The 27,402-nt window shown below is 43.4% G+C and overlaps 1 protein-coding gene across 1 annotated transcript; it reads right to left on the bottom strand.

Moving 5' to 3' along the window:
* Nucleotides 1-1,229: 1,229 nt before the first annotated feature.
* Nucleotides 1,230-8,533, bottom strand: SCG2 (secretogranin II). The gene is made up of 2 exons (XM_081007243.1): nucleotides 8,405-8,533; nucleotides 1,230-3,751 (listed from the first exon to the last, which is right to left on the bottom strand). The coding sequence occupies exon 2, from the start codon at nucleotides 3,735-3,737 to the stop codon at nucleotides 1,887-1,889; it is 1,851 nt and encodes a 616-aa protein (XP_080863369.1). The 5' UTR covers nucleotides 3,738-3,751; nucleotides 8,405-8,533; the 3' UTR covers nucleotides 1,230-1,886.
* Nucleotides 8,534-27,402: the final 18,869 nt, after the last annotated feature.

Genomic DNA, 27,402 nt, shown 5'->3' with positions numbered 1-27,402 from the left:
TTGTGGAATGCCCTTCCTTGAGGACTCATGCCTTGAAGACTCATTTGTTCACTTTGCTTTTCTTTAGCAGTGCTCTTGTGCCGTTGATTCCTGAGACTTGGCAGTTCCTTACAAGTATGAATTCTCACACTTTTCCCACTCAGGTGTATTCGACAGGATCTCCCTTGGTTGATCTTCATCTTCTGGGGAGACTGTACCCCAAAAGGCATGCATTAAGAAATGCTTAAACAACAAATGAATACACTTGTGCCCTGATTTTGAAGAAGTCCCCATTGACTTCATTGAAACCTCCACTTTCTCAGCATCCTTGAAAAACTAGTTATTTCTCTTTAAAGAACCAGGACCTTCCCCGCTCCCCGCCCCCTTTCAGTAATGAAAATAACCTATTGAAAACAGAAAACATACTTGGGAGCAAACATGCTTCTTTTAGCATGACTCCATAGCCATCCATTCACAAAACTATAGTGCCTGAATTTAAGTCAAGGAATCAAATGGTCCTAAAGACCCTATTTATATGTTCCATTGATTTATTCCTCCTCCCTCCCCAGTCATACATTATGTGATTCTGATTCAGATATATGTGTGTGCCCAAATGGATAAATGTATCCTCACATCTATTAAAATGGAAAGAGGGCCCAGTGCAGTCATGGAGCCTTCTGAATCAAGGTCAGCGACTACAATCCCAAAGGCCATGTTGCCCAAAGGCTCAAAACTTCTTTAACACGTGAGTGAGCCAGCCAGGAAAGACTCTGCAGATGTTCTTAGATGGGCCCATAGTTCTCTCTTGCATTGATTTTGGGATACTGAACAGCGTATTTAGAGTCTGAGCATTACTCCCAAGGAAAGCAATGGGAAAACTGACTTTAAGTACACTGACCAGTAAAGGTTGTTAATCAATCACATCTCATAGAACTGGATCTTTTTCAATGACCCAACCTCTACTGGGAGAATTTCAAGCTACAGAAATTCCAAAATTTTTACCATCTTATCCAGAGACACTTATCAAACAAACAGTATGCCTTTACCAATTTTGTTTGCAATTGTGTGTACACACTTGGGACATACTTGCAAGCAAAAATGCACATGACTGGGCTACACATTTCTTTTTGGGACCAGCAGAGCACTCTATAGGTAACTCAAAGTAAAACACAGTCTATTGTCCAGAAATAATATTTATTCATCAACCATAAAACACAGAATAGAAAAAGCTTTATAAATAAAACTATATATATTATATATATAATATGCTTTATTTTATTCAGTACTCCACAAAAACATTACACACAATAACAAAATATTTCAATTCATTTAAAAAACCTCATAGAATGCAGTTGTCATTCTGCCATTGTCATGATCTGCCGTGGTCATTGTTTTACATAGTTTCACTTAATTTCATAAATCTGTTTCTTAAAAAAATTGAAGCAATTTGTTACATGACCAAGATTTAGAACATTGAAAGATACCCATAAACAACAGAACAGCTCAGAGGAGTTTACGCAGACTGTTCAATGTCAAATCATGTACCACTGGGACCAGTTGAGACACAGAACTGGGCCACTTTTTGCACCTGCAGGGATCCTCTGGGCATGTTCATTTGCATGAGCAAAACAATGTGTTTGCTGGGAACTCACAGATATCATCTCTAGGAATCTCTGTGACCATGTTCCAAAACTTTTATCAGAGATCACAGAGGTAGCTACAGCTGAGGTCCATGAGCTCCCATTTCAGATGTAACATTACTCACGAAAATGCAGGTGCCAGAATTCCTATGTGCATAAAGCAGCTGTGTGTAATGTCTGAACATGCCTCAAATTGTTAAAGAAAGGTAAATCACAACAGAACTGGGGTAGAAGTCAATACAATGAAGAGAAATAATAAGGAAATAACTACATATTTTCCATTGCCCTTTTAGTAATGTGCTCCCTCCCCCTTTCAGACTTTTCCTGGTTTAGATAGTCTAGAACCTTTGCTAGCATATCCTCATCCATATATGGTCTGTTTTGTGTGTCGTCATTCTCTTGGGCCATGGACAGCCTTTTGCTGAGAGATGTCAACTTGTCTGACTCTTGAGTTCCAAGCTGGTTTAGATGTTCTTTGATAGCCTGCTCAAACTGGTCATCTTCTTGCAAGTCATCCTCAGAGGAAAGTGCAAGTGGAATTTGTTTCATCTGACCTGTATTAACAACCTCGGGATATTTTGCCAGCACCTTGGCTAAGTAGTCTGCCAAGTCTTCTTCCTTTTCATTTAGTGATTCCTGTTCCATTTGTCGTCTTTCCAAATGGTTTAACCAAGCAGCTTTGGGAAACTGGTGCCCTTTAGATCTTCCAGGCATGTAGGAAACTCTTGGCAACTCTTGCTTGAGCTGATTTGCCAGATATGATGGTTTCTGACTCCCTACATTTTCAGTCCCCAAAAGATTGATGATATCTTCCACAGTGAGATCTTCTGGTAGATTATCCGGTATCAAATTAAGTCGCTGCTTTCTGTAACCATTCAAAGAGTTCATTTTATTTTTGAATACATCTGAATTGTCTACATTAATTTCAGGGATGTCATCAACATCTTCTGGGAGTTCAGGCTCTTGCTCTTTTTCACTCTGTTTATCACCAGCTCTCAGCATCTCAATTAAATCCTCAGGTGGGATTTGTAAATTCCTTGAAATTTCTATTAACTGATAAATAGCCTGAGGATCAAGTTGCTTTCCAGAATATCTGGTGGCCCTTTTGTCTTCATTTTGCTTGAATCTTGAGTTGTCATTTCCGGCACTGCTTATCATCTTTTTCAAATAATAATCCATCAGCTGTGAAACATCCTCTGACACTTGATCTTTGTCCTCTCTTTTCATCTCATCCTCCAGGATGCTGGACCTCTTTGCTTCGTCATCCATCTCCTCTTCATTTTTCTCAATTTGTTCCTTACTGTCTCTGATCTCTTCCTGGGTTTGACTTTCCACTTTTTCCTCTATTGGGTTCCAGTCTTCTCCTCCCACCACATCTTCATAGGCAAGGTTATTTCCTTTATAGGCATCATCTTCATCATCAGCATAGAGTTTCTGTTCCTCATCAAACCTCCCCTTTTTTAGGTTACTTGGCCCCATCATCTTCCCCAGCTCCTGAAACACTGATTCTAAGGTAGCTAGACTTTGAGGTGTGTACTGCTCTTCCACGATTTCATTTGTCCGCTTATAAGGGCTGTCTCTTGAATTTTCTTCTAAGTAGACATGTGGTATCTTAGAATGTTTGTGCCGTGTCTCAGGCCAGGTGCGGTCATCGTAATCATCAGTCATTCCATCTTGGAAGATGTTATCTGAACTCATGGGGTAGAATTTACCTTCTTTCAGGGTTCCCTTTGATTCTTTTTCTCCTTGCCTTAGTGCTTCCAACATGGCCTTAGCCCACTGTGACTCATCTTCTGATAAAGATTCTCTTAGATTGTCCGACAGGTAGTTCTGATCTTTGCTTTCCTTTGGCTGCAGAGCAAATGGGACACTTTGATAGGAGCTATCATCTGGGCTTGTTTCTCCATTGCTGGCTTGTTTTCTGAGGTTTTCTAGGTATTCCAGGGCTTTGATCATATCTGGGCTTGGAAGCCTTTGCAAGTTTTTCATCAGGTAGTCTGGATCTTTCTGGATGTTTTGGTAACGTTGAAATGAAGCAGCACTGGCAGAACAGATCAGGGCAGAAAGCAGAGCAAGAGGCAAGACTGTAGCAAGCCTTGAGGTTTTAGCATCGGCCATGTTTGAAATGTTCCCTTAAAATAAAATAAAAAAATGAAAATTAACACACAAAAGTTTGGACATTATCTAAGCTCATAGCAATGAAAAATTGACCTATAATCTCTAGAAAACATCAAGATTTTAGGGATGTATTAAACACAATAGGCCATATTCAATGCTAGCCTGTTCAAAGTAGACCCATTGAAATTAATGGACATAGCTAAGTTAGCTCTATTAATTTCAGTTGGGTATCCTCTGAGTATAACTTAGAATAGAACTTCTGTAGCTAAGCAGCTGTATCCAACACTCTGCGCATGGAGTTCCATTTGCACAATGGGACTTTTTATTCCTCTCCTATGCCCTGTGCCCACATCAAAGTATGTTCTGGGTGGTTCTCCAAGCCACTGGAGAAGATCTTAAGGGTGTGCAAGGGGCTGTGGGAGGAAGAAGGGGAAGTCCCATATGGAGTCTGTTGTGTGTTCAGATGCTGTGGACAAAATCCAGTGCTGACCACTTCTTGTGCAACAGAAATTGTCTTATGCAAGGGGACTTCTAGTTTCCCATCTCCAGCCTACAGCCCTTCATATGCCCCCCATAACCTGCTATGGAGGGTGCCACAAGTCCCTGGAGCAGATTCTGAGGAGTGCAGGAGGCTGCAGTGTGGAAGAGAATTCCTGGGGAATGAGCTATTGCCTTTGTGGATCTCACCCCATAAGTCAATATTCTCCAATCTGATCCCCTCCGGATACTTTGGACCACAACTCCCTTTAGTCCCATCCAGCATGGCCAATGGTCAGGGGTGAAGGGAGGTGTAGTTCAAAGCGTCTGCGGGGGAAAAGGTTGGGGAAAGATTCAGTAAACTAGAGGACACCAACCTTTTTGAGCCCATGGACACATTTGCAAACTGGGGAAACTGTTATAGGCCACTGTAATATACACTACAACCAAGAACACACCATAACTTATTTTCTGTCTACAACAGAATACTTCATTCATGCCAATTCCAGAGGTGGAAGAGATGGTAGAAGGAGACCATGGGCACTTCATAAGCATTTCCCTATAAAGTAGTTATAACTACATTCTAATCATAGATTCTAAGCCTTTGGCAGGGGCTCGGCTATTCTATTTATTGTGCAGCATTTCCAGTAAAGGTACATACAATAACTTTATAGGTTCGCAAGTACCTGACTATCTCAGGCCAGTTTGAAAACTGCCTAATGGTTTGAGGCAGCTTTTTGTTTAGTTGTTTAATCAAAATAGAAATTAGTTCATAAAGTATCTGTATATGAAAATCAGAATTGCATCCATTTGTAGAAATGAGAAGGTTCAGCTGAGGTCCTGACAACTGTTGGTCTTTTTCACCGCATACAGTTTAATAGAGCATTATGTTCTGCTGATTCACTCCATTAAAATGACACAACTTTGCAGAAGAGAACCGACTCAAAATGGACTACTATAGTGGAAGCAATAGAACCAGGATTTCAAAACTGCAGGGTGATTTTTGTTTGAAATATTGCAGTTTATTCCTATTAATGACTCTCTCTCTCTTTTTTTCTTATTTCTTAATGAATTCAAATGGAAGAATTACAGAGAGGAAGCAACGAGGCAGTTAAAATGGTTCTTCTGCAGCAATATCATCAGGGGGCTTGAGAGGCTAAAGCACAGATTGGCAACCTATAAACTAAATGCCATATGTGCCTCTCTAGCTTCTTGGGTATGCCCTTCCCCCTGAAAGCCAAGGGAGGGGGAGGGAGGGAGTGAATGGATGATAAATGAATGGAAGGGTGAGATGTGTGTGAAGCAATGAATGGATGGTGGATGAATGAAGGGGTGTGTGGGAGAGAGGGAGAAAGAGGGAGAAGGTAAGAAAGGAAGAGAGATAAGGTATGTCCCATTCACTTCTTATTTCAGCACCACCTCCTTCTTTCCTTTCCAACAGCCTGTGTGGCCCCCAACCTAGGGAAACCCCCCCCAAAAGGTTTTGTGTAAACCTGGAGGATTATTGCTTTTTGAAAATGTGCTTCCAAGCTAAATTGAACTTTGGAAAATGTTCTCCATAATATTGCACCAGGTACATGCTTTTATTGATGCTTAATTTTTTATATATATATAAAAAAATCTTTGATGGACTATCAGAACAGACCAAAATCCTTTACTGTGTCTTTATGTTTGCAGAATAATCTATACATGTCTGCTCAGAAATCAGTCCCAATGAGTTCAATGAGGCTGCCTTCTAGATAACTGGGTATTGGATAGCAGTCTATAGCTCACTGATTTCCAGTGTCTTGAATGAACATTTTTGCTGGGTTTTGTTGGTGTTCCCAATTTGTTCCCAATTTTGTTGGTGGTAAACAAGAATTTGTCAGTCTGTGCATAGTAAGGTGACACACACACCCATTTACATCATAAGGGCTATAATACAGCGCATATAAATATAACTCTAAGCCTATAACATTATTGATCATGTGTTTTTGCTTATTTGGCATTTTATTCTTCTGTCTATGAAAGTGGGTAGCAAGCAGTAGCGTCCATTGGATGTTGTATAGTAAGGCTGTGGCTGGAGTAGGGGCTGATTTCTAAAACAACAGATTTAGAGCACTCTGACCGCATGAAAATAATGCTGTCTGATCTAGAAGCCCTTCAGCCCAATCCCTGATTTGGGGGAATTCGGTGGTGAAGAGATGAACTGGCAAAGGACATGTTTATCTGTTCCTACTTAATACATTCTATGAAAACACATAAGCAAATTAAGCCCTGAGAATAGGCTTTGCCTATACTGTTCTCAAAGACTTGAAATAGATTTTTCATGCATGCATACTGTGCTGTGTTTAGATCATTTCTCCAGGCTACAAGGGCACTATTCAAGTTCCCTATGCAGTTAAAATCTGGCTGAAGGAAATATAGGATCTCTAATATATTATTTTCTCTCTCTTTCAGGTAACAAACCATCCAAGGTAAATCAAAACTATACCAGACATAAAGCCATAGCTCAGTGCTACAGCATCTGCTGGTGTGTCCAGGCAGGGATGGGATATACTTTTCCATGAAACCCTGGAGGGCAGCTGCCAGTCAGTGCAGACAGTACTGAGATAGATGGACCAATAGCCTGGCTCTGCACGAGGCAACTTCCTATGTCGTTGCTTAATTCATATTTTTCAGTTCATTCATTTCCCCCTTTCCTTTGTACTCTGTAAAATATCCTGTTGATATGCCTGTGATTCATGAGATGGAAAAATCCCTAATGCCTGTACACACCCACTGCTCTGAGTAGAAAATTACAGTGGATTTGTTATGCCAGTCAAAGCTTCTTTTTCCTTCTTCTTCTTTTGCAACACAGTATGAAATAATTTCACATACTGGGGTAATTGAAGTACCACCGTGTTCCACAGAATTGCCCTGTTTCCTCCCAGCTGCACCACAAATGAGAACTTTGAATAACCCCCAAATGCTACCTAATAATTTGTTAATTTTCAAGACTGGACGTAGAGGAAAACAGTGATTGGAAAGCAATTCACAGTGCCCTTAAGAGAATGGGAAATACTTTTATTCTGTTACAGCTGTTTTTCAGTGCAACAGCAGACATACACAGGTGGCTATTAGATAGCAATTTAACCAGAATTTTACCAAGTCATGAGAAGCATCTTAGAACTATTTCTTTTTTTGCTTTCTTTCCAAATATTGAATTCTTATCATTGACTCTGTCTTATCTTGCACTCTGGACCATAAAACTTTGTACTTTAACTGTAAATTACCTTTTTTTTCTAGTTCCCTGATAAAACTTAAACTTTTAAGCTCCAAATAAAAGAAAATCAGAGTATACTTAAAATTAATATTTTTAAGAATTGCATATTTTCTATGCTGCCTCAGGATATAATTTTGTTCCAAATAGAACACATTTTTTAATATAAATAGGAAATGATAGGAAAAGGGTGTTTCAGCTGTTTTTGCATGGCAGCTGTATTTTTTCCCAGTTAACTGCTTCCTGTGAATTGACATTACATTCAGGCACAATGGGATTATTCCCAATTACTGTTTATTTTGAAACCCTGCAGTTTGCTTGTAATTCACATTGCATTTATGGAGTACAAATCTACTGTCACTGAATCAAACCCCCACTTCATTGCTCATTATGAAGATGGTTCAACAGTAGCTTCCCTTAAAGCATTTGAAGAGATCCAGTGAGCCCATCTTAACCATGAACATTTTGCACTTTCACTTTAATCAGAAAGAACCGTGATCTTCGAGAGCAGAAGAGCAAAACCTTATTTGCTGGTGTTTGTAGTTCTCCTTAAATTCACTACTGCTCTTTAGAAGCATATAGCTTCATGCACATGTTGATAATGTACTAAAAGCACGTGAAATTGCCAAAATCACCTTTCTAGGATAGTATAATTGGTTTGCATAGTAATTGTGTAGAATCAACCTTTTCCAGGGCTTTTGGCTGTTATTTGGCTGTTTTAGTATCCATTATCAGGTGCAAAGTAAATGTTCTTAAATTGCCCAGTAAAACCGTGTTTTTGTGCTACTTAAGTGAAGTGCATCAGGTGGCAATTTCAGACGTTTCCTGGCTATGCTATCCCCCTCCCACCCCGCCTGATCCTTGCAGTGGAAACTGTATATGCATAGAGAGTGTGTGCATTTGGTCTCCCATTCTGTTTGTCAATTAAAGAGAAAGTAGGTCTGCTTACCTGTGTGCAGAGACAATTTAAAGCATGGTCTTCGTTATCTGTCCGCGGCAAGTTTATGGACTGTTTTCAGCACCCGGACAGCTCCCTTCGCTTATAGTGTGCATCACCTGACTCTCCACTGCCATACTGACGTCACCCCAGTCGGTCACGGGGGGGGGGAGCGCAGCTGAGCTGTTCAGAAAGAATGCTACAGAATTAGCTTCGTTTGGGGTGTTTTGCACAGGTTTCCATTGTACGTTTACGCCACCTGCCTTCCTCTAAGAAGAACTACATTCCTCTTTGCAGTTTAAGCAGCCAGTGAGATCCTCCTTAGACAAACGAATAATTACACCTGTCGGATAGGTGCCAGTTCATAGACTCCCCTGTAGACTCTTTCTTTGGGATTGAATCGGATTTTACTATTGCTGCTATTTTGAAATCTACGTTTGAGGAAGTGAACCGAAGGCCACGAAAGCTTATAGCACAATAAATTTACTAATCTTTATGGTGCCAGCAGACTCTTATTAGGGGGGGTGTGTGTGAAGGTTTTCAAATGCAGGGTGAACTTATGATGGAGGGATTCCCAGTTAAAAATCATAATGGCACCTTAAATGAGAGATGCAATGTCATCTATAAATTCTATATCCCTAAAGCAAGTGCTGTATTTTTGTCTCTTCTTAGTTTCTTAAAACTGCAGGTGAAAACACAAAGAATAAAAATCTGGTGGTGGTTGATTTAAAAGTGCCTGTGGGAGGAAGGGTGGAATAGAAATTTTAAAAACAAATACAAATCAGTGGGGGCCAGGATATGTGCACGAATAAAAACAAGCTTTCTTCCTTCTGCTTGGGGGCGGCGAGGGCATTCCTGCTCCTATTCTACTCCTGCCCAAGAAAAAAGGAAGGGAGACATTAATTTCAGGGAGGAAAGGGAAAGATCCCTCAGTGGTGTGCAGAGATGATTATGCATTGTCCCCTACCTTCCTCAGGGAGAATTCTGAGTCATTTATTTTTCAGAGAGAGAGATGCCTCAACTATAAAGGGGGAATGCTCAAATATGCCAGGTGTTCTTCAACAGGTACTATTTAACACTTTAGGCTGAAGCTCATACCAGATGAGGTGCCAGTCATACAGTTAGCAAATGGCTCTTGAAAAGTGCATAGCAGGGGTGAGGAAAGCAGTCCAAATTGGGACTGCAATGAAAAAACAAGCACACTCTAAAATAGTTGTACAGTACTAGCAGTGACCTCTGGTCTTGCTGTCTTCCTCATGGGCTAAGACAGGAGCACAGTGCAATATGTATCATCCTGTTTTTTCCTTTCCCAAGAGATTAGAATGCTCTTTATTCTTAATATCTCTTCCATCCGAGGTGGGTTTTATCCAGACCTGAAAATCCACATAGTGCTCCAGAGGGCAGGAGTAGAATTAGTGGGTGAAAATGGCAAGGAAGCAGATTTTGGCTAAGCATTAGGAAATACTTTCTTATGGCAAGAGCTGTTCAACACTGGAATGGGCTGCCCTAGGAACTGCTGGGGGCCTCTTCTCTTACAGTATTTAAGGAGAGGATGGCCAGCCATCTGCTAGGAATTCTGCGCTTGCATCCTGCATGGCAGATCCTGAATTGAGCAGAGCGTTGAAGTACTGTAGATGACCTCCAAAGTCCCTTCCAACTTTGTGGTTCCAAGAAAATCTCTTGCACCAAGTGAGGGAAAATGCCTTTTGTCATTAACAGATGTGCCCAGATTACAGCATTCCATGTACACTCTGACTGACGTGAAAATTATTAAAATGTGCCTGCAACCTGCCTGTTCCATAATGACTTCTTTATTCCCTTTCACTTGCAAAATACATTTTTCTTGACAATTTTGACCTTTTGCAAAATAAAATAAAAAATCAAAAACGTGGCTGAATCTTCCTTCCAATTCAATCAGTGTTAGGAAATTAAATTGATGCTAGACACAGTAAATGTGTACTGCGGACACATTAAACTTTTAAGCTTTTATATGCCAGTCTGTTCTTTACATTATGTGTGAGGTCTCTTCCATCTCAAGAAGGACAGAAGGAAATTGCGATATTCTTTTGCCTTTCCACAAATGGTGGCATGGAATATAGACAGAACCAAGTTCTCCAAGTGGGCTACAAATTAAATGCCTTTGGTGTCTGCCCTGCTCTGCAATTGTTCCAGACGCTGCCAAATGATCTCCAAGAACCTGAAACTGCAGTGAAGCGCAAAGAAACTTGTAGGAGAAAGTAGAATGTGATCCAGTGGAATGTTCTTGGAAAGACATCACATAATAAGGGGAGTTTCTCTTGGTTCAAAATGCTTGGAAAGCACCTCGCATCTCCCAGTTTTGATGGCTGAAAACAGCAGCTTGAATAGTTCCGCTCTAGCAGACTCCCACACAAGAGGGATTGATGGATGTGAGACTCGGGTTGCCTCTGTTGAAATCATCTTTCTTTCCCATCATTTATGGTCATTATGCCTATTTTCTTCTTAAGTCCCTGCCTTGCTGGCTCCTTCACATAAATCAGCTTTGAGTACATTCTGGTCCTCACAGCAGAGACTTCCCTCTCCCAACTCTTGTTTCCTCTTTCATTTCATCTGAGTCCCTTCCCTCTCCACTTGACCCAAGCTTCTCTGCTATCGTGCTGTTTCCTTTCTCTTTTCTGTTCCTGCCTTTGAGCCATCTGGCATTCCTATCGATGAATGAGGCTGCATAAACCATTTGTGGGCATGCCTGATTACTTGGAAATCTGTCTCTTTGTGTGTTCACTGAGATTTAACCCCAATAAAGTGTGCATAGGATTCCAGCTCCAAACTCCAAAGCCAGGGGATCCCCTAAATCCTGTATTAAATAGAAGGAACTGCACTTGCTGCCAGTATGCTACTGAGCCCTCTTCAAGTTGACATATAGGCTGATAAAGCCCTATACATTTCAGGTTTTGAATTATGGTGCTGGAGGAGAATCTATGGTGCTTGAGAGTCCCATGGACTGCAAGAAGATCAAACCTATCCATTCTGAAGGAAATCAGCCCTGTGTGCTCACTGGAAGGACAGATCCTGAAGCTGAGGCTCCAATACTTTGGCCACCTCATGAGAAGAGAAGACTCCCTGGAAAAGTCCCTGATGTTGGGAAAGATGGAGGGCACAAGGAGAAGGGGACGACAGAGGATGAGATGGTTGGACAGTGTTCTTGAAGCTACCAGCATAAGTTTGACCAAACTGCAGGAGGCAGTGGAACACAGGAGTGCCTGGCGTGCTCTGGTCCATGGGGTCACGAAGAGTCGGACACGACTCAACAACTGAACAACAACAACATACATTTCAGGACTCTCCTTCCTTGGAGGTTTTAGGTTGGACGGCCATCTGTCATGGATGCTTTAGCTGGGATTCCTGCATTGCAGGGGGTTGGACTAGATGACCCCGGGTTCCTTCCAGCTCTAAAATTCTATGATTCTATGAATACCTGCTCCCATATAGACCAGTCCAGTTTCATTAAGATGAAGCTCACCATGTGATGATGCAAGGGAGAGCCTTCTTGGTGGTGGCCCCCAAACTTTGGAGCTCTCTTCCCTCTAAGACGAGCATTGAAGGCTAACTAGGGAAAGTGTTCAGTCAGTGGCAGAGCATCTGGTTTGCATGCAGAAGTTACCAGCTTCAATCCTTAGTTCCTCCAGGTAGGACTGGGCAAAGACTCCTTATCTGAAACCCCAGAGAGCTGCTGTCGGGCAGTGTAGACAATACTGAGCTTCCTCTCTTCCTAAGACCTAGCTATTCTCACAGGTCTTTGTGGAGTTTAATGCCACGATGAGTGCTTATTTATTTATTATAATTTTATCTGCACGTGTGTGGGGTTCTTGCTTTGTTTTTAGCTGATTTTCCCATTTGTATTTATTTATTTGCTACATTTGCATCCCACTTTTCCTCCATGAAGCTCATGGTGATGTGCAGCCTTCTCTACCTGCCTCATTTTATGCTGAAGAGGCCAAAGTCCATCTCGGCTGTGAGTCCTGGAAGGCCTGCTCCTTGCCTTGCAAGCCTTTCTCCACCTGGCTGGGAGGGCGGGGCCCGGACTGACTCCAACTACAAAACCTGAGACTACTGAACAGACTCTTGCGCTGTTTAGGGTTTTTCATTGCTGTTATTGATATTATTATATATATATTTTTGTATCGCTTTTTGCTCTTATTATAATTTACATGGAAATGTTTCAGTTTGGTTGTGTACTTTTTGATGTGTTTTATTTATTTTTTATTACTACTTTTGTTATGTTTGTAATTGTGTAAATCTTGTCCTGCTGTAAGCTGCCTTGCGCATGGTTTTTACATACAAGTAAAATGATGATGATGATCTTCACAACAATCCTGTGAGGTAGGTGGGTTGAGGGATGGTGATGGACCCAAGGCCACACAGTGAGCTTCCCAGCTGAACGGCTGGTCTCCCAGTTCCCACACTCTAACCACTACACCACACTGTTTCTGGCTTGCAATTTTAATTGTAATTCTTTCTGCAGCTGAATTTGCAGTGAAGAGGGTGTAAGGAAGGTTTTTTTAAATGTTTATGAAATATTAAAGATAAAGGTAAAGGTACCCCTGACAATTAGGTCCAGTCGTGACCAACTCTGGGGTGGCGGCGCTCATCTCGCTTTATTGGCCAAGGGAGCCGGCATACAGCTTCCGAGTCATGTGGCCAGCATGACTAAGCCGCTTCTGGCGAACCAGAGCAGCGCACGGAAACGCCGTTTACCTTCCCGCTGGAGCAGTTCCTATTTATCTACTTGCACTTTGACGTGCTTTCGAACTGCTAGGTTGGCAGGAGCAGGGACTGAGCAACGGGAGCTCACCCTGTCGCGGGGATTCGAACCGCCGACTTTCTGATCAGCAAGTCCTAGGCTCTGTGGTTTAACCCACAGCGCCACCCGCGTCCCTTATGAAATATTACAGCCATTACAAATGAGTGCATGAGAAGGAAAGTGCTCATGCTAAACATACAAAAATCAATCAAGATACACACAGTGAAGAGTCAGACAGCTGGATAGATAGGGTCATTGTATACAGGTTCTATTAAAAAGGAATTTTCACTTCAGCAGAATCCTTCTGATGATAGAATAAGCTAGTGTCAGCTCACTGAAATTATGTAAATGTAATGGTCAAATTCAGAGGATCTGGCAGTTTGTGAATAGTTAATTTCCTGATTTATGTAACGGATGTTGCCCAAGGTTAGTGCTGCTTAAAAATAAACCAAAAGCTGTGGCTCTTATGAAAGAAAATGCATCTATGTCCCTTGAACGACAGTGAAAAAATAATCTGCAGTTTACTTCAGATACACAGTTTCTTGCAGTGTATATACCACCGCCATCCTTGAGAATGTTCTTTACCAAAAAAAAGAAAAGAAAAGAATAAATAGTCCCAGCTTTTTGATTGATTTAAAACACACACACCCCTCCATTATAACATGTCACTGCAGGCAAGGATGATCTGAAGGCAGTTGGGAAGGTTTTGTGCAATAAATCACTGCTATTTCATTCCATATTTTGCCACTTAATTTCAACACATTTTTTTCCTGCATGAAAGATCAAGCATATTTGGATGCAAATGTTATACCTCTGACCTTCACACACACACAATAAAAAGGCTTTGATATTAATTTATCTGATTCACAGCAGCGAACCAAACGTCCGTCCTTGCACGTTAGACTTGAGTAGCCAAGTGGGAGAGACAACCAGTGTGTAAGTTTAAGGGCAGAAATTCTGTATTACCCCACAAGGTTGGGGGGGTGGGGAATCCAACCAGAATTCAGTGTGGCTCAGTGATCAGATGATGTTCCATGAAACTGTAATTTTATAGGCTGTCAACTACCCTGATTGGTACATTTATAATATTATTATATGCTTTTTAAATAAATAAATAAATGCATTCCAATGTAAGTGTGGAGCACACTGGCAACATCAATAACAACATTTCAAATTCATATGGTACAGTGGAGAATTCACAGTATTTCGTAGAGTTATAGAGTAGTAAGTGATCTTAGATGTCATCTAGTCCAAAACTCCCTTGCAATGCAGAATATAGATACAGCATCCCTGGTAGGAAGCTAGACAGCCTATGCTTAAGTATCGCTAGTGAAAGAGAGCCCACCACTTCCCAATACAGTCTGCTCCACTGTCAAAACAAATCTTACCATTAGGAAATTCATTCCTACTCTTTAGCTGAAACCTGCTTCCTTGCAATTTCCACCCATCTGTCTTGCGCTCCAAAACGACAACAGAGAACAAGTCTGCTGCATTTTATGTGTGACAACCCTTCAGATGTTTGAGGACCACTGTTAAGTCTCCCCTTAACCTTGGTTAGAGCTTGGTGCCGATAACGCCAATATTGCCGATTCGATCCCCAAATGGGACTGCTGCATATTCCTGCATTGCAGGGGGTTGGACTAGATCAGGGGTCAGCAAACTTTTTCAGCAGGGGGCCGGTCCAATGTCCCTCAGACCTTGTGGGGGGCCGGACTATATTTTTTTTTGGTGGGGGGAATGAACAAATTCATATGCTCCACAAATAACCCAGAGATGCATTTTAAATAAAAGGACACATTCTACTCATATAAAAACATGCTGATTCCTGGACCGTCCGCAGGCCGGATTTAGAAGGCGATTGGGCCAGATCCGGCCCCTGGGCCTTAGGTTGCCTACCCATGGACTAGATGTTCCTCAGAGTCCCTTCCAACTCTACAATTCTATGATTCTCTTTTCCACCCTAAATATATCCAGCTCTATCAACCATCCCGCAAAGGATTTAGCTTCCAGACTATTCGTTCTCCTTTGGACAGCCTTTGGAGAGTCATTCGCCTTTGCCCAACAACATCTGGAGGGTCATGGGTTTTCCAGTATTGCTTTGCTAGCAAATACCCTATCACTGCTGTTGGCGTGAAATTACGCTTTTAAAGACTGATTTCCACACTTGCTAGGAAGACATTCTGCTGCAGCAGCAGCACCATGGGGTTGGTGGTTGATGGAAACCACAGGAGGGGAGATTGCTCTTGTGCTCAAATCCTGCTTGTGGGTTTCCCACATGCATCTGGTTGGCCACTGAGAGAGCAGGTTGCTGGAGTAGATGGGCCATTGGCCTGATTTTTTCTTATGTTCTTTAGTGAATGACATCATTTCACTTAAATTGGGGGAAAGGAAAGGTGTGTGGTCAGGAACATCTCTCTGATTTGCCATGGTACACTTCTTGAGCCAGTAGACAATACAGAGCTAGGTAGTAGTTTGCTTGCTTGCTTGGATGTTTATGCCTCCTTGCAGAGCTGGCTGTGGTTGTGTCAAAAGAGTGCCATCTCAGGGACCCTCTCCTATGTCAGTACGAAACCTTCATGCCCTCACCTGGCGGTAGCAGCAAAGGCCTGTGTAGCCACAAATTAAAACTTCTTAGAATAGCCAGGAGTGATGCTGTGCTGGCTGCTCCAAGGCATTGTGGGAAATTTTCATTGGCAGCTTGTGATTGTGAAACACCTGCCACAGGGAGTCTAGAGCAGGCCCCAGACCTCAATGTGGAGATGGCAGGGACTGCACTTGAGTCCTTTTGCATGCACAGCAAACGCACCAGCCTTCTCACCCTTCCAAAAACGGGGGTGGTAAACCTGTGGCCCTCCAGATGTTGTTGGACTTCCATTATTCCCCGACCATTGACCATGCTGGCTGGGGCTAGTGGGATTGGGCCAAAGGTTTAGAACCCCATTCTAAGACAAAACTAGAGGACATGGGTCGGGGGCAGCTCCGTTATTTGTGTAGGTGTTTGATTTGTCCTAAATCATATTTAAATCCACTTATCCTAAAGGACAGATCGTGAAGCTGAGGCTCCAATACTTTGGCCACCTCATGAGAAGAGAAGACTCCCTGGAAAAGACCCTGATGTTGGGAAAGATGGAGGGCACAAGGAGAAGGGGACGACAGAGGACGAGATGGTTGGATCGTGTTCTCGAAGCTACCAGCATGACTTTGACCAAACTGCGGGAGGCAGTGGAAGACAGGAGTGCCTCGCGTGCTCTGGTCCATGGGGTCACGAAGAGTCGGACACGACTAAACAACAACAACAATCCTAAAGCATCTACACTGACTCCCAGTACATTTTAGGGCCCAATTCCAAGTGTTGCTGCTGACCTTTAAAGCCCTAAACAGCTTTGGCCCTGTATACCAGAAGGAGCGTCTCCACCCCCGTCGTTCAGTCTGGACATTGAGGTCTAGTTCCAAGGGTTGGAAGCGTCTCAGAGTGGCTGGGGCAATCCCCCCCCCCATTGTTGTTGTTGTTGTTACCACATATGCTTGCACAGACATATATTAGTGTTAGCAGACCAATCCCTAGCATGAGCTACCGGCATGTTAACATTACCTACAACCAGGTGCCTGAGAAAAAGTTTCCATAGGACTTTCCCTGTCTCAAGCCTCAAGTTTCACTTCTGCATGTACAAACCAAAGTCAGCATGTGACAACATGGTGTTTGTTTTCAGTGTGTGTCATCTTTTATAATTAGGATGTATTTTTAAACCTTCCTTCTCTCCCACCTTCCTCCCTTTATCTAATTTCAGAGAGCTCCTTTGCAGGAACCGTGGCATGCCCTTCCTACCTCGAGGCAGGAAAAAATATACATATCAGTATCTACTTGGCATAGCTGCTATGAGCAAGCTTTAGCAAAGATCAAGAGTCCCCTGGGAACTTGACTGAATCAAGCTGTCATGGTTTCAGTGCAGCTTTGCGTCAGACATCTGAATTTAAAGTCAAAACAGCAGGGAAAGGGATAAGACAATGAGAAATCCTGAGTCATGCTGTACGGAAGATGCAGGGACTTAAGTAAAGCAGCAAACATGAATGAATGGAAATGGCTGGGTGCAATCATTTCTTCAGATCAAAATAGCATTTATATTTAGCTCTCCAGCACACAGACAGAATATTCCAGTATCCTGAATGGCTTGTTTAATTGCTTCTTAAATGTTTAGGGCTGAACTTTAGAAGGGTGCTGTCATGAACTGGTTGAATGCAGGAGAATGGTGGGAGGAGCCAGCTGGGGAACCATCAAGGGAAGAGTCTGGGAAGTGGTGGTGGGACAATGATGGGAGAAGAGGGAAAAGACTGGGAATAGGAAGTGTCAGAAGCTGAAGAGGTAACATGGCTTAGTGAGCAGGGAGAGTCTGTGGCAGATAGAAGTCCAGAATCAGATACAGAAGCTGAAGCAGGAGAGTGGGAGGAGGAAGACCAAGAGGCAGATATTTAGGCTGTGAAGATTCGCAGGTGTCTCCCCCTTCTGTTGCAACTAGGTCCCCTCCCCTCTTGTCTCCCAGAACCAGAAGACTCCTAGCAGACACAGCTTGATCCTTTATCATATCTGAGGTTTTTAAAAATAGGCCCACCTGTTTTTAACATCTGATTTTATTGATGATGTTAATGTATATTTTATCCTTTTTTTCATCACCTGCTTAAAGGTTTCGATGATTAAGAGGTATACAAATTTTGCTAAATAAACGCAATAAATAAAAAGCAAACAGATCTGCATTGCAAGGTATACAGGGAGGGGTGAGGGTGCTGTTCTCCCCTCGCCCCTTAGTCCTTCATGTGTTTTTCTGCTGCTTGAAGTGATATGAAGATGGATTGGAAAAGCCTGACCCTCCAGATGGATGGACAACCAAGCCGCAGATAGTGAACAGCAAAGCAAAAAAAAAAAAAAAAAAAAAAAAGGGAAGGAAAAGTAATTCAAGAAAACAACATAAATCTCAGTACACATGATGACTAAGGGAATGCTGTGTAGGAGTCAATAGTGAGAGAAATTAATGACTGAATCTGATATTGGGCCTTGAAGAAATGTAATATGCATTAGGTCATATTTGACAGTCTCGACTGCTAATTCCAGTGAGATAGATGTGCAGCGTAGAACACATGAGATCTGAAAAAGGCTGTTGACCTTTATCTTGAAAAGCAGAAATAGCTTTTCAGTGATGTTGACCTATCTGGTGGTCCCTTGTCATTTGGAAAGACTTCAGTGTTGCAGGTTTATTTACTGAATGCCACCTGCATTGTCACCTCTCTGCTTGAAAGAGTGGGGGGTGGGGAGCTGTTGGTGGAAATCTCCAAGCAACTTGGAGGTTCTGTTGAATGGAGATCTGATATGGGACAGCAGAAATGCTATGTTTCTAGCTTTCATTCATTGCAGGTTTTTAAGCAGAAGTAGGACGTGGGTGGCGCTATGGGTTAAACCACAGAGCCTAGGACTTGCTGATCAGAAGGTTGGCGGTTCGAATCCCCACGACGGGGTGAGCTCCCGTTGCTTGGTCCCTGCTCCTGCCAACCTAGCAGTTCGAAAGCACGTCAAAGTGCAAGCAGCTAAATAGGTACCGCTCCGGCGGGAAAGTAAACGGCGTTTCCGTGTGCTGCTCTGGTTCGCCAGAAACAGCTTGGTCATGCTGGCCACATGACCCGGAAGCTGTACGCTGGCTCCCTTGGTCAATAAAGCGAGATGAGCGCCGCAACCCCAGAGTCGGTCACAACTGGACCTAATGGTCAGGGGTCCCTTTACCTTTACCTTTACTTTAGGATAGCCATGTGTCATTGATGCTTTAGTTCTATGATTCTATTAATGAAATGTTAAGATTGCATGTGACAATCTAGAAATCTTTATAAGTGCATATTGCTTTTCCATGAAGATTGTTCATGAAACAAGATACTGATACTGTACATCTAAAACCAACCACATATCCAACAGTACAGACATCTATTGCCCAATATATCTTTATATCTCTTGACAAACCCAACCAGCTTGGACCTATTGCTCTTCATAGTGAGGCATTTACATTGAAACCTTGTTCAACAAACATACCAAACCTCCTTTTTGAGATAAGGACAATACCATCAGCATAAAATAATTATAATAACAGGGAGATTTAACAGTGGAAGAAATAAACATTAAAAACCCATTAACTTTATTGTTCACATAACAGATCCAACTAAAGTTTGCCAGAAGGCATTGCTGCCTGACATCTCTGGGTGCTGAAATTTTATTAGTCAATTGACCTCTCAAGCCCACCAAAGCTTTCAAATGTTTCTTGAAATGCAACATTTGACTAGAAACAGGAGTTTGACTAGAAACAGGAGAGCCAGTGTGGTGTAGTGGTTAAGAGCGGTAGTCTCGTAATCTGGGGAACCCGGTTCGCGTCTCCACTCCTCCACATGCAGCTGCTGGGTGTCCTTGGGCCAGTCACACTTCTCTGAAGTCTCTCAGCCCCACTCACCTCACAGAGTGTTTGTTGTGGGGGAGGAAGGGAAAGGAGAATGTTAGCCGCTTTGAGACTCCTTAAAGGGAGTGAAAGGCGGGATATCAAATCCAAACTGTTCTTCTTCTTCTTCTTTTGGTATCAATATCAGATATGATAATTCAAAGCATCTTGCTCTTGTGCAAATCAAATGCTTCAGTCAGGTCTACAAATACAACACATGAACACTCTGCTGATGCAAATGTTGTGCTGACACTATCTATTAGCTTGTGGTGCAAGGAGCCACTGGGTACTTTCCCCCTGTGCCCACCATCCTTATGGCCCCATAAGTTCCTTGCAAGGTATGTTTACACTGCACTGGAGTTTCCCCCAAACAGAAAGGTGCCCCACCAGACTGCAATGCGGGAGGGAATGCACAAAGGAACTCTTGCATTATATTATATTCTGCTGCCATAGGATCAGTGTTTTATCATGCAAATGTAGAAACATGGAAATGAGGCTCCATGGACACATGGGAAACTAGCTAACCTCATGGCCACTGTATACTTCACTCACAGGGCACATTGCTTATGCTTCTGGGACTGCCTCTCCACTGCCAACACCCTCCACTTCCCATCCAACATGCACACAATGCAACACAAGTTCACTCTACATGCATGCAGCATCTTGTATATCAGAGCCCAGCTTTGGTAGGGTATGAGCTCCTGCAAATTGCAGTCAAATCAGGAATGAAAGGAGCTCATCAAATACATTAGTTAAAATTCTCGACTGTTCGTCCTGACCATCATTATCTGGTGAAACACGAAACTAATGAATAGCTTTGCAGCTCTGGCCATGCATATGGATCTTGCAAATGTTTTGCAGCAACTATGCTTTGCAAAACCCTGGGGGAAATGTGATTTTTATATTGTCTTTTCATGGAAGCCTTATAAATTGGCACATTTGATTTACAGAACTTGAAATATTCCATTATTTTTAGATATGGCTCTTTTTGGCCTCCGTTCCAGGTGACAGTCATTTATTTTAATTGACTGGTTAAAGAATCACAAAGGCACAGAGTTACTTGTATCTATTAACTCTGCGTCATTTCAGGCTACCAGGGCTGGTCCACATTCTTCTCTAGATAAACACCTTTAATTCTGGAGTCATGCCATTCTTACTTCATTATTCTCCTCTCTGTCATATTGATCCTGGCCCATAATATTTATCAAGTGAAAATGGCCTGAAAACTAATGAATTGAAGCTATTATTAATGGGAAAGATATGAAACATGCAACCATAAGTTACAATCTCATGCCAGAGCATGGATGGATGGAAGGTTGGATTGGAAAGATTTAGGGGTGAGATCCAAAGAGTTTCTTAAATGAGCAGAAGGCACATATGCTTATATGCATTGGGGGTTATCCTTCAATACTGCTGATTCTCCTTGTAACTGCAACCCCAAGCCATTCTGTCTGGTTCTCTGACTATCCAGAGCAGCTCTTCAGGGGGTACAAGGGGTGGGAAAGCTCCAATCCACAAGCAGAACTCTGCTTCTGCTTCTCTGGATACAGGTTAGGGTTCCTTGGAGGCTGGTCCATTAGGGCACTGCTCCATCAACTCAGCCAACCCCCACCAGCCTGATTTCTTTCTTGCAACCAGGCCAGGGGGCAGCACTGCCTGTCAGTTTCATCCTCCTTAGCCTCAATGTGGTCCATGCAGAACTCAGCAGGAAGGAGGATGGGTGAAACTAGAATCCATTGGCTCTGCCTGCCATTGACTCTGACTCCACCTGCCATTGCTCTCCCCACCTTCCACCCTACCAATCCCAGTGGGTGCCAGCCAGCACTGCTAGAGTTAGTAACCACTCAGTCAGTGATCCAGTGTACCAAGACTTGGTCATTTACATGGGGTTTTGGTCACCAGAGAAGTTAGGCTGGTAAGAATACCAGTGGCTCCTAGCCATGATGGTTGTGGACTATCTTCAGGGCATAGTGCTGCTTATGATCAGTCGATGGGGAGCTGTCAGGCTTCAGGGGCTCTGCTTCCTGTTGGGAAAAAGCACCAAGGCAAAAGCCAGCTCCAGATGGCTGGAATGCAAAACAGGATGTTGTGGTTTTGCAGATGTACTGTTGGAGAAAAGGTGGAGCCTATTCTCTGTACTGAGCACCGGATGTTAGCTCAGTGTGTCATCTGACCTGTGCTGGAAGTACAGGGGAGGAGTGTGTGACTCTTCTGATGGAGTCTGAAGGGAACAGTCACATTTCTATGTACTGTTGAATGACAGGAATAAAACATGTAGAAAGGACTCCTGTCTGTCTCTTCTTCCCCTCCCTGGGAAGGAATGCAGGGAGGGAGGAAGGAGGAGGGTGTGTCCTGCTCACGTTTGAGGAGGATCGCCGGTTTGTTTACCTAGCCTGCCGGGGGTCGCAGACGGACGGTAAACACACAGTATCTCGCTCAATTGCCTCGGGGGAGCCCAGGTACCTCTGCCTGTGAGCTGATGAAGATACTGACATATGGCAGCCTTCGGATGGTTTCGATCCATTGGACATCTGCATGAGAGGCTGGTGGATTGTCCTCCTCTGCTCCAAGGAGGAAGAGAAGCGTCTGAAAGAAGCCAGAGGCTCCACAGACAGCTGGTGGAAAGAAGAGGTGTTTTCCAAGCAACGGAGCTCAAGGTATGCTGCATTTCGGGCTAAAAGTGTGAACGCAGGAAGATTAATTCCCTGGTTCACGGAGCTGCGTTTCAAAGAAAACAAAAGCTCCGGGAGAAGAGGCCTGCAGCTTGGAAGCTCAGCCTGCATGCCACAAATTCTTGTGGTTAAGATAAGAAGTCCTATTGAAATGCATTGTTGCTAAGTAACGGAAAGTTGGAAAGTTACTGGCAAAGGGGCTGGACTGTGAGTGTCAGCCTGGGAAAGCGAAACAAAACCAGAGAATGTTTTGGCTACAAGTTTGGAAGGGACTTTCCATAGCAGCCAGGGTTTAGCTGCCAGGTGCAAAAGTGCGTAAACAACTTGCAGTTTTGCCTGCGTGAGAAAGGAAAAAACAACTGTTGGATTTTACAGTTTGTTTGACAGTGTGAGCTGGAGGCTTGGATTCAAAATGGATGCCAAGAAAGGGGGGAGACTTGCCTAACTTATCTCCCCTGACCAGAGACAGTTATTCATCAGGGTCTGGATGGATAACTACCCCAGAAGGGGTGAGCCAAGATGATGCTGGCCAAGTTCCTAAGAGCTCAACGAAAGCTGAGGAGAGCTTTGACCCCAGAGGGGAGAGTGCAGGAACTGTGGCTGTTGGAACTGTTGGTGTTCCTGAACAAGGTGCAATGAGTGTTGCTGACAGGGGGAGGGAAGAACAGAGTTCAAATCTCCCCACTGATGATGCTACTGGGAAGCATGGAGTAGCATTGAGTGCTGTCCGATGCTACAATTGTGGACAGACTGGGCATCTACAGCGAAACTGTAAGAAGCCGCGCCAGTCAAGAGGAGCAAAGAGCAGCTCTACGAAGCCTGAGGCGTCAGGCAAAAGCCGTACCAAGTGCCAGGTGAAACCTGCAAAGGCTATGATGGCGAAAGGAACCACGCCAGATGTTGGGAACTCGTTCATAATTGACACGGGCGCAACGGTTCACATGTGCCCGCACAGAGGACTATTTTCGACGTTGAGGAAGCAAAGCTTCACTGTGAAACAGCCCAACGGTCAGGAGTTGGAAGCGACCGGAATTGGGACTGTGTATCTTGAGAGTCTGAACTTGACTATAAGTGATGTTTACCTGGTTCCAGAACTGAGATTTAATCTGCTGAGCGTGTCGCAGATTGCAAAGAAAGGACTGAAACTGTCCTATGATGCTAAAAGCTGCAAGATCTACAAAGATAGAGAGCTGTTTCTTACTGCGAAAGAGAAAGATGGACTGTATTTGTTGACTTTTGATCAAAGTGATTACATGAAATGTAATTCTTCTGTTTCTAACGAAATCTCTCTTGCAGGTGTGACCAGTGTGAGCACCAGGAAGGTGACGAAGAAGGTCGACAGAGCATTTCAGCGGGTATATGCTGATGTGATTGGTCCTCTAGAACCATCTAGGGGCAGTGCAAAGTATTACCTTGTGTGTGTGGATTGTTTCACTAATTATTCTTGGGTTTATATGATGGAGAAACCGCAAGAAACTTTAGAAAAGTTTCAGGAGTTTTGTGACAAGGTTAAAAATATGCATGATGCTAACATAGATTGTCTTTTCACAGATGAGAAGCAAATTTTTCTGTTACAGAAGTTTCAGAAGTTCCTGGATGGAAAAGGGATAGACCACAAAGTGGCAGTTTCGCAAGAAGCGTGGAACAGGGGGGTCTGTGTTAGAGTGAACAAAGAATTGCAAAAGGGGATGCATGCGCAATTGCTAAGTTCACATTTGCCACATGAATATTGGGCCGAATCGCTAGCGTCCTATCTTCATGTGTGGTTGAGAAAGGTCTCAACAGAGTTGGGATGTTCTCCTTTTGAGAAGCTGTTCAATAGAAAACCTTCTGTTGCCTATTTTAAGGTTTTCGGGTCTCATGTGAGAACAGAAGCTCCAGGTGGAGTAAAGAATGCCAGAGGCATTTTTGTGGGTTATGAAAAAGGTCTCTACAGAGTAATTTTGTCTGAATCTGGTCAGGTGATTCTCACAAAGTTTCTAGAGAGTGCTCCAGAGCAAGAGCGGGTAGTACAGACATTTCCCACAGGAAACGATTCAGATGATGATGATGATTTTTCTGATGTCACAGATTACAGTGGTACTGATGATGATGACAGTGAGAGCTCAGAGAGTTCAGTTGTAACAGTCATTGAGAGAAAATCTCAAACAATGGATAGACCTTCACAGGTGAAGGAAGAACCACTGATTGCTACTGGTTCTCAACAGAGTCCAGAGGTTGAACCAGTGAGCACAGAGGATCAGAACCTCAAACGCAGGTCTGGGAGAGTTACAAAGGGTGTACCATCAAAGAGGTACTCAAAAGAGTTTGCTAACTTAGCTGTTGCATGTGTTGCTATTGTTAACAACTCAAAGCAGGTTAAAGCAGTGTCTAAGTCAGAGACAAAGACACAACAGAGGGTAGCTAGCCAAGGTAATGCAGAAGCACTCATTCCTTGGAAGCCAGACAACCAGAGAGGTACACTGGTGAAACCAGTGGTGGGGAGTTCCAAGGGTGGAACTGAAACAACAGGGGACTGTTATATGTATAACAACTGTTTGTTCTCTTCTCTGGATCATGTTTTGCCAATTGATGCTTTTGGGGGAGGATGTTGGGAAAAAGCACCAAGGCAAAAGCCAGCTCCAGATGGCTGGAATGCAAAACAGGATGTTGTGGTTTTGCAGATGTACTGTTGGAGAAAAGGTGGAGCCTATTCTCTGTACTGAGCACCGGATGTTAGCTCAGTGTGTCATCTGACCTGTGCTGGAAGTACAGGGGAGGAGTGTGTGACTCTTCTGATGGAGTCTGAAGGGAACAGTCACATTTCTATGTACTGTTGAATGACAGGAATAAAACATGTAGAAAGGACTCCTGTCTGTCTCTTCTTCCCCTCCCTGGGAAGGAATGCAGGGAGGGAGGAAGGAGGAGGGTGTGTCCTGCTCACGTTTGAGGAGGATCGCCGGTTTGTTTACCTAGCCTGCCGGGGGTCGCAGACGGACGGTAAACACACAGTATCTCGCTCAATTGCCTCGGGGGAGCCCAGGTACCTCTGCCTGTGAGCTGATGAAGATACTGACACTTCCTCCCCCCTTGGCCGTAGATAAGCAGTACAAAGAAAAAGCAGTCTCTTACCAGTAACAGAAATGTTTAATGAATGCAGCAAAAGGACAAACGACCCTTCTCAGAGTGCAGGTGCTCCCAATTAAGATTCCTCCCACTTCCCTCTAGTCCCTTCTGTCATCTCATCTCCTAGCCACCTGATCTCTCAACCTTTGATCCTTTTGTGAAGCCACCTTATCTAATCTCCTAGCCTTGGGACTGAGAAGCTGCACAACTTCCAGTGAGAGAGAGTTGGCTAGCTCACTCTCTTCCCGTTGTTCTTCTTCTTCTTGCTGTTCACCTCCCAGTTCTGCCCAACTATTGTCTTCTGAACTGTGCCCCTCAGCAAACCATTGTTCCAAATCAACACTACTCCACTGCTCCTGTGGAGTTTCAGGATCCTGGCCATGAGGGGTAAGTTCCCACCATTCCTCATCAGAGTTGCACTCCTTAGCCTGATCTCTGACAGGAGTGGGGAGAATACTGTGGCACTCATGTCCTGCTTGCAGGTTTCCTAGAGACATCTGGTTGGACACTGTGAAACAAGGACGCTAGACTAGATGGACCTTTGGTGAGATCCAGTAGGGCTCTTTGAAGCTCTAAGTGAAGTTGTTCAGTTTCCCTCAGAAGCCCTCTCTTTTGGCCACCTGCCTCTTTGTGATTCAAAATGTTGCTTGTGTGTGTGTGTGCAAATTATTCCCTTGGAGATTTCTTTAATAAAAATCACCATTATTAAGGAGGAAATTCTCAATGGTAGCACATCATTCAGGCAATAAGACAAAATCCGATGACTGCTCTCTCGTTCAGTTATTGCTCAGCTGACAGGTGATACGTTGACCAGTGAAGATAGCAAGATCTTCACGTTGTGCCCAAAATCACTCTCTGAGGATAAGAAATACTGATAACAGTTCGGATCCACAGCTCTAAATTATATCTCTTTCTGGTGGAAGGTCTGAAATGGTAGGTGCAGCCGATACAATTAGAGAAAATACTGTGATTTCATTCTATATGGTAACGGAAAGTTCTCTGCTTGCCTCTTCCACTTGCCGTTGCAGCACATACCTCATGGTGCTAGTGATCAGTACATTATTATTTTCCATGTGCGCAAAGCTTCTGTGTTAAAAATACTACAGGAACAAATATCTCTACGGTGACTGGATGCAAAGGAAGCATAAGGACTCTTTATATATATGTATAGATGCAGAATAGGGAATTTTCATCAAGTGCTGCACCTTGTTTAATTCCCACTTCTATTAAGGACATGTTCTCCTTTGCGCTTAGTCATGTGAAAGCTCTCCCTTACTAATCTGTTTGGGGTAGGGTGGTGTGCATAGGATAGAGGAGGGCATAGCTTGAAAACACAGCTCAGTAAAAGCGAATCTAAGTGAGGCTGGCTGGAGACTTGAAAGGTAGTTGGCTCTAAAATGGACTGATTTTAGAAGGGGGGAACCAAGGAGAGCACTTAGAGGATTTGATCATTTGCAGGTCACATAGTGCAGGGGTAAGCAACCTAAGGCCCGGGGGCCAGATGCAGCCCAATCGCCTTCTCAATCTGGCCCATGGATGGTCCGGGAATCAGCATGTTTTTACATGAGTAGAATGTGTCCTTTTATTTAAAATGCATCTCAGGGTTATTTGTGGGGCTTGCCTGGTGTTTTTACACGTGTGGAATGTGTGCTTTTGTTTAAAATGAATCTCTGGGTTAGTTGTGGGGCATAGGAATTCGTTCATTTCCCCCCCAAAAAAATATATAGTCCGGCCCACCACATGGTCTGGGGGATCGTGGACCGGCCCACAGCTGAAGAAGGTTGCTGACATAGTGGTTATGTCCAGTGGCATCAATCCTTTAATTGGCATTTATCTGTGGATATGAACATACTATATATAAGAATAAATAGTCCCTATGTCATTTTTCCCCCCCAGGCAAGGCTAAGCCATGAAAGCTAGATTTATTTAAGAAGAGCATCAATATTGCATCTGCACCAGATGCTGTAAACTGCCACACATAGATAAGTA

The sequence above is a fragment of the Podarcis pityusensis genome (assembly GCF_964106645.2).
Source record: "Podarcis pityusensis genome assembly, chromosome: 5".
NCBI lineage: Eukaryota > Metazoa > Chordata > Lepidosauria > Squamata > Lacertidae > Podarcis > Podarcis pityusensis.
The sequence above is the reverse complement of the archived record's forward strand: the minus strand, read 5'-3'. Positions and strand labels throughout refer to the sequence as shown.

Excerpts from the sequence above, each read along its gene's own strand:
- SCG2 (XM_081007243.1), bottom strand. The coding sequence starts at position 3,737 with ATGGCCGATGCTAAAACCTCAAGGCTTGCTACAGTCTTGCCTCTTGCT.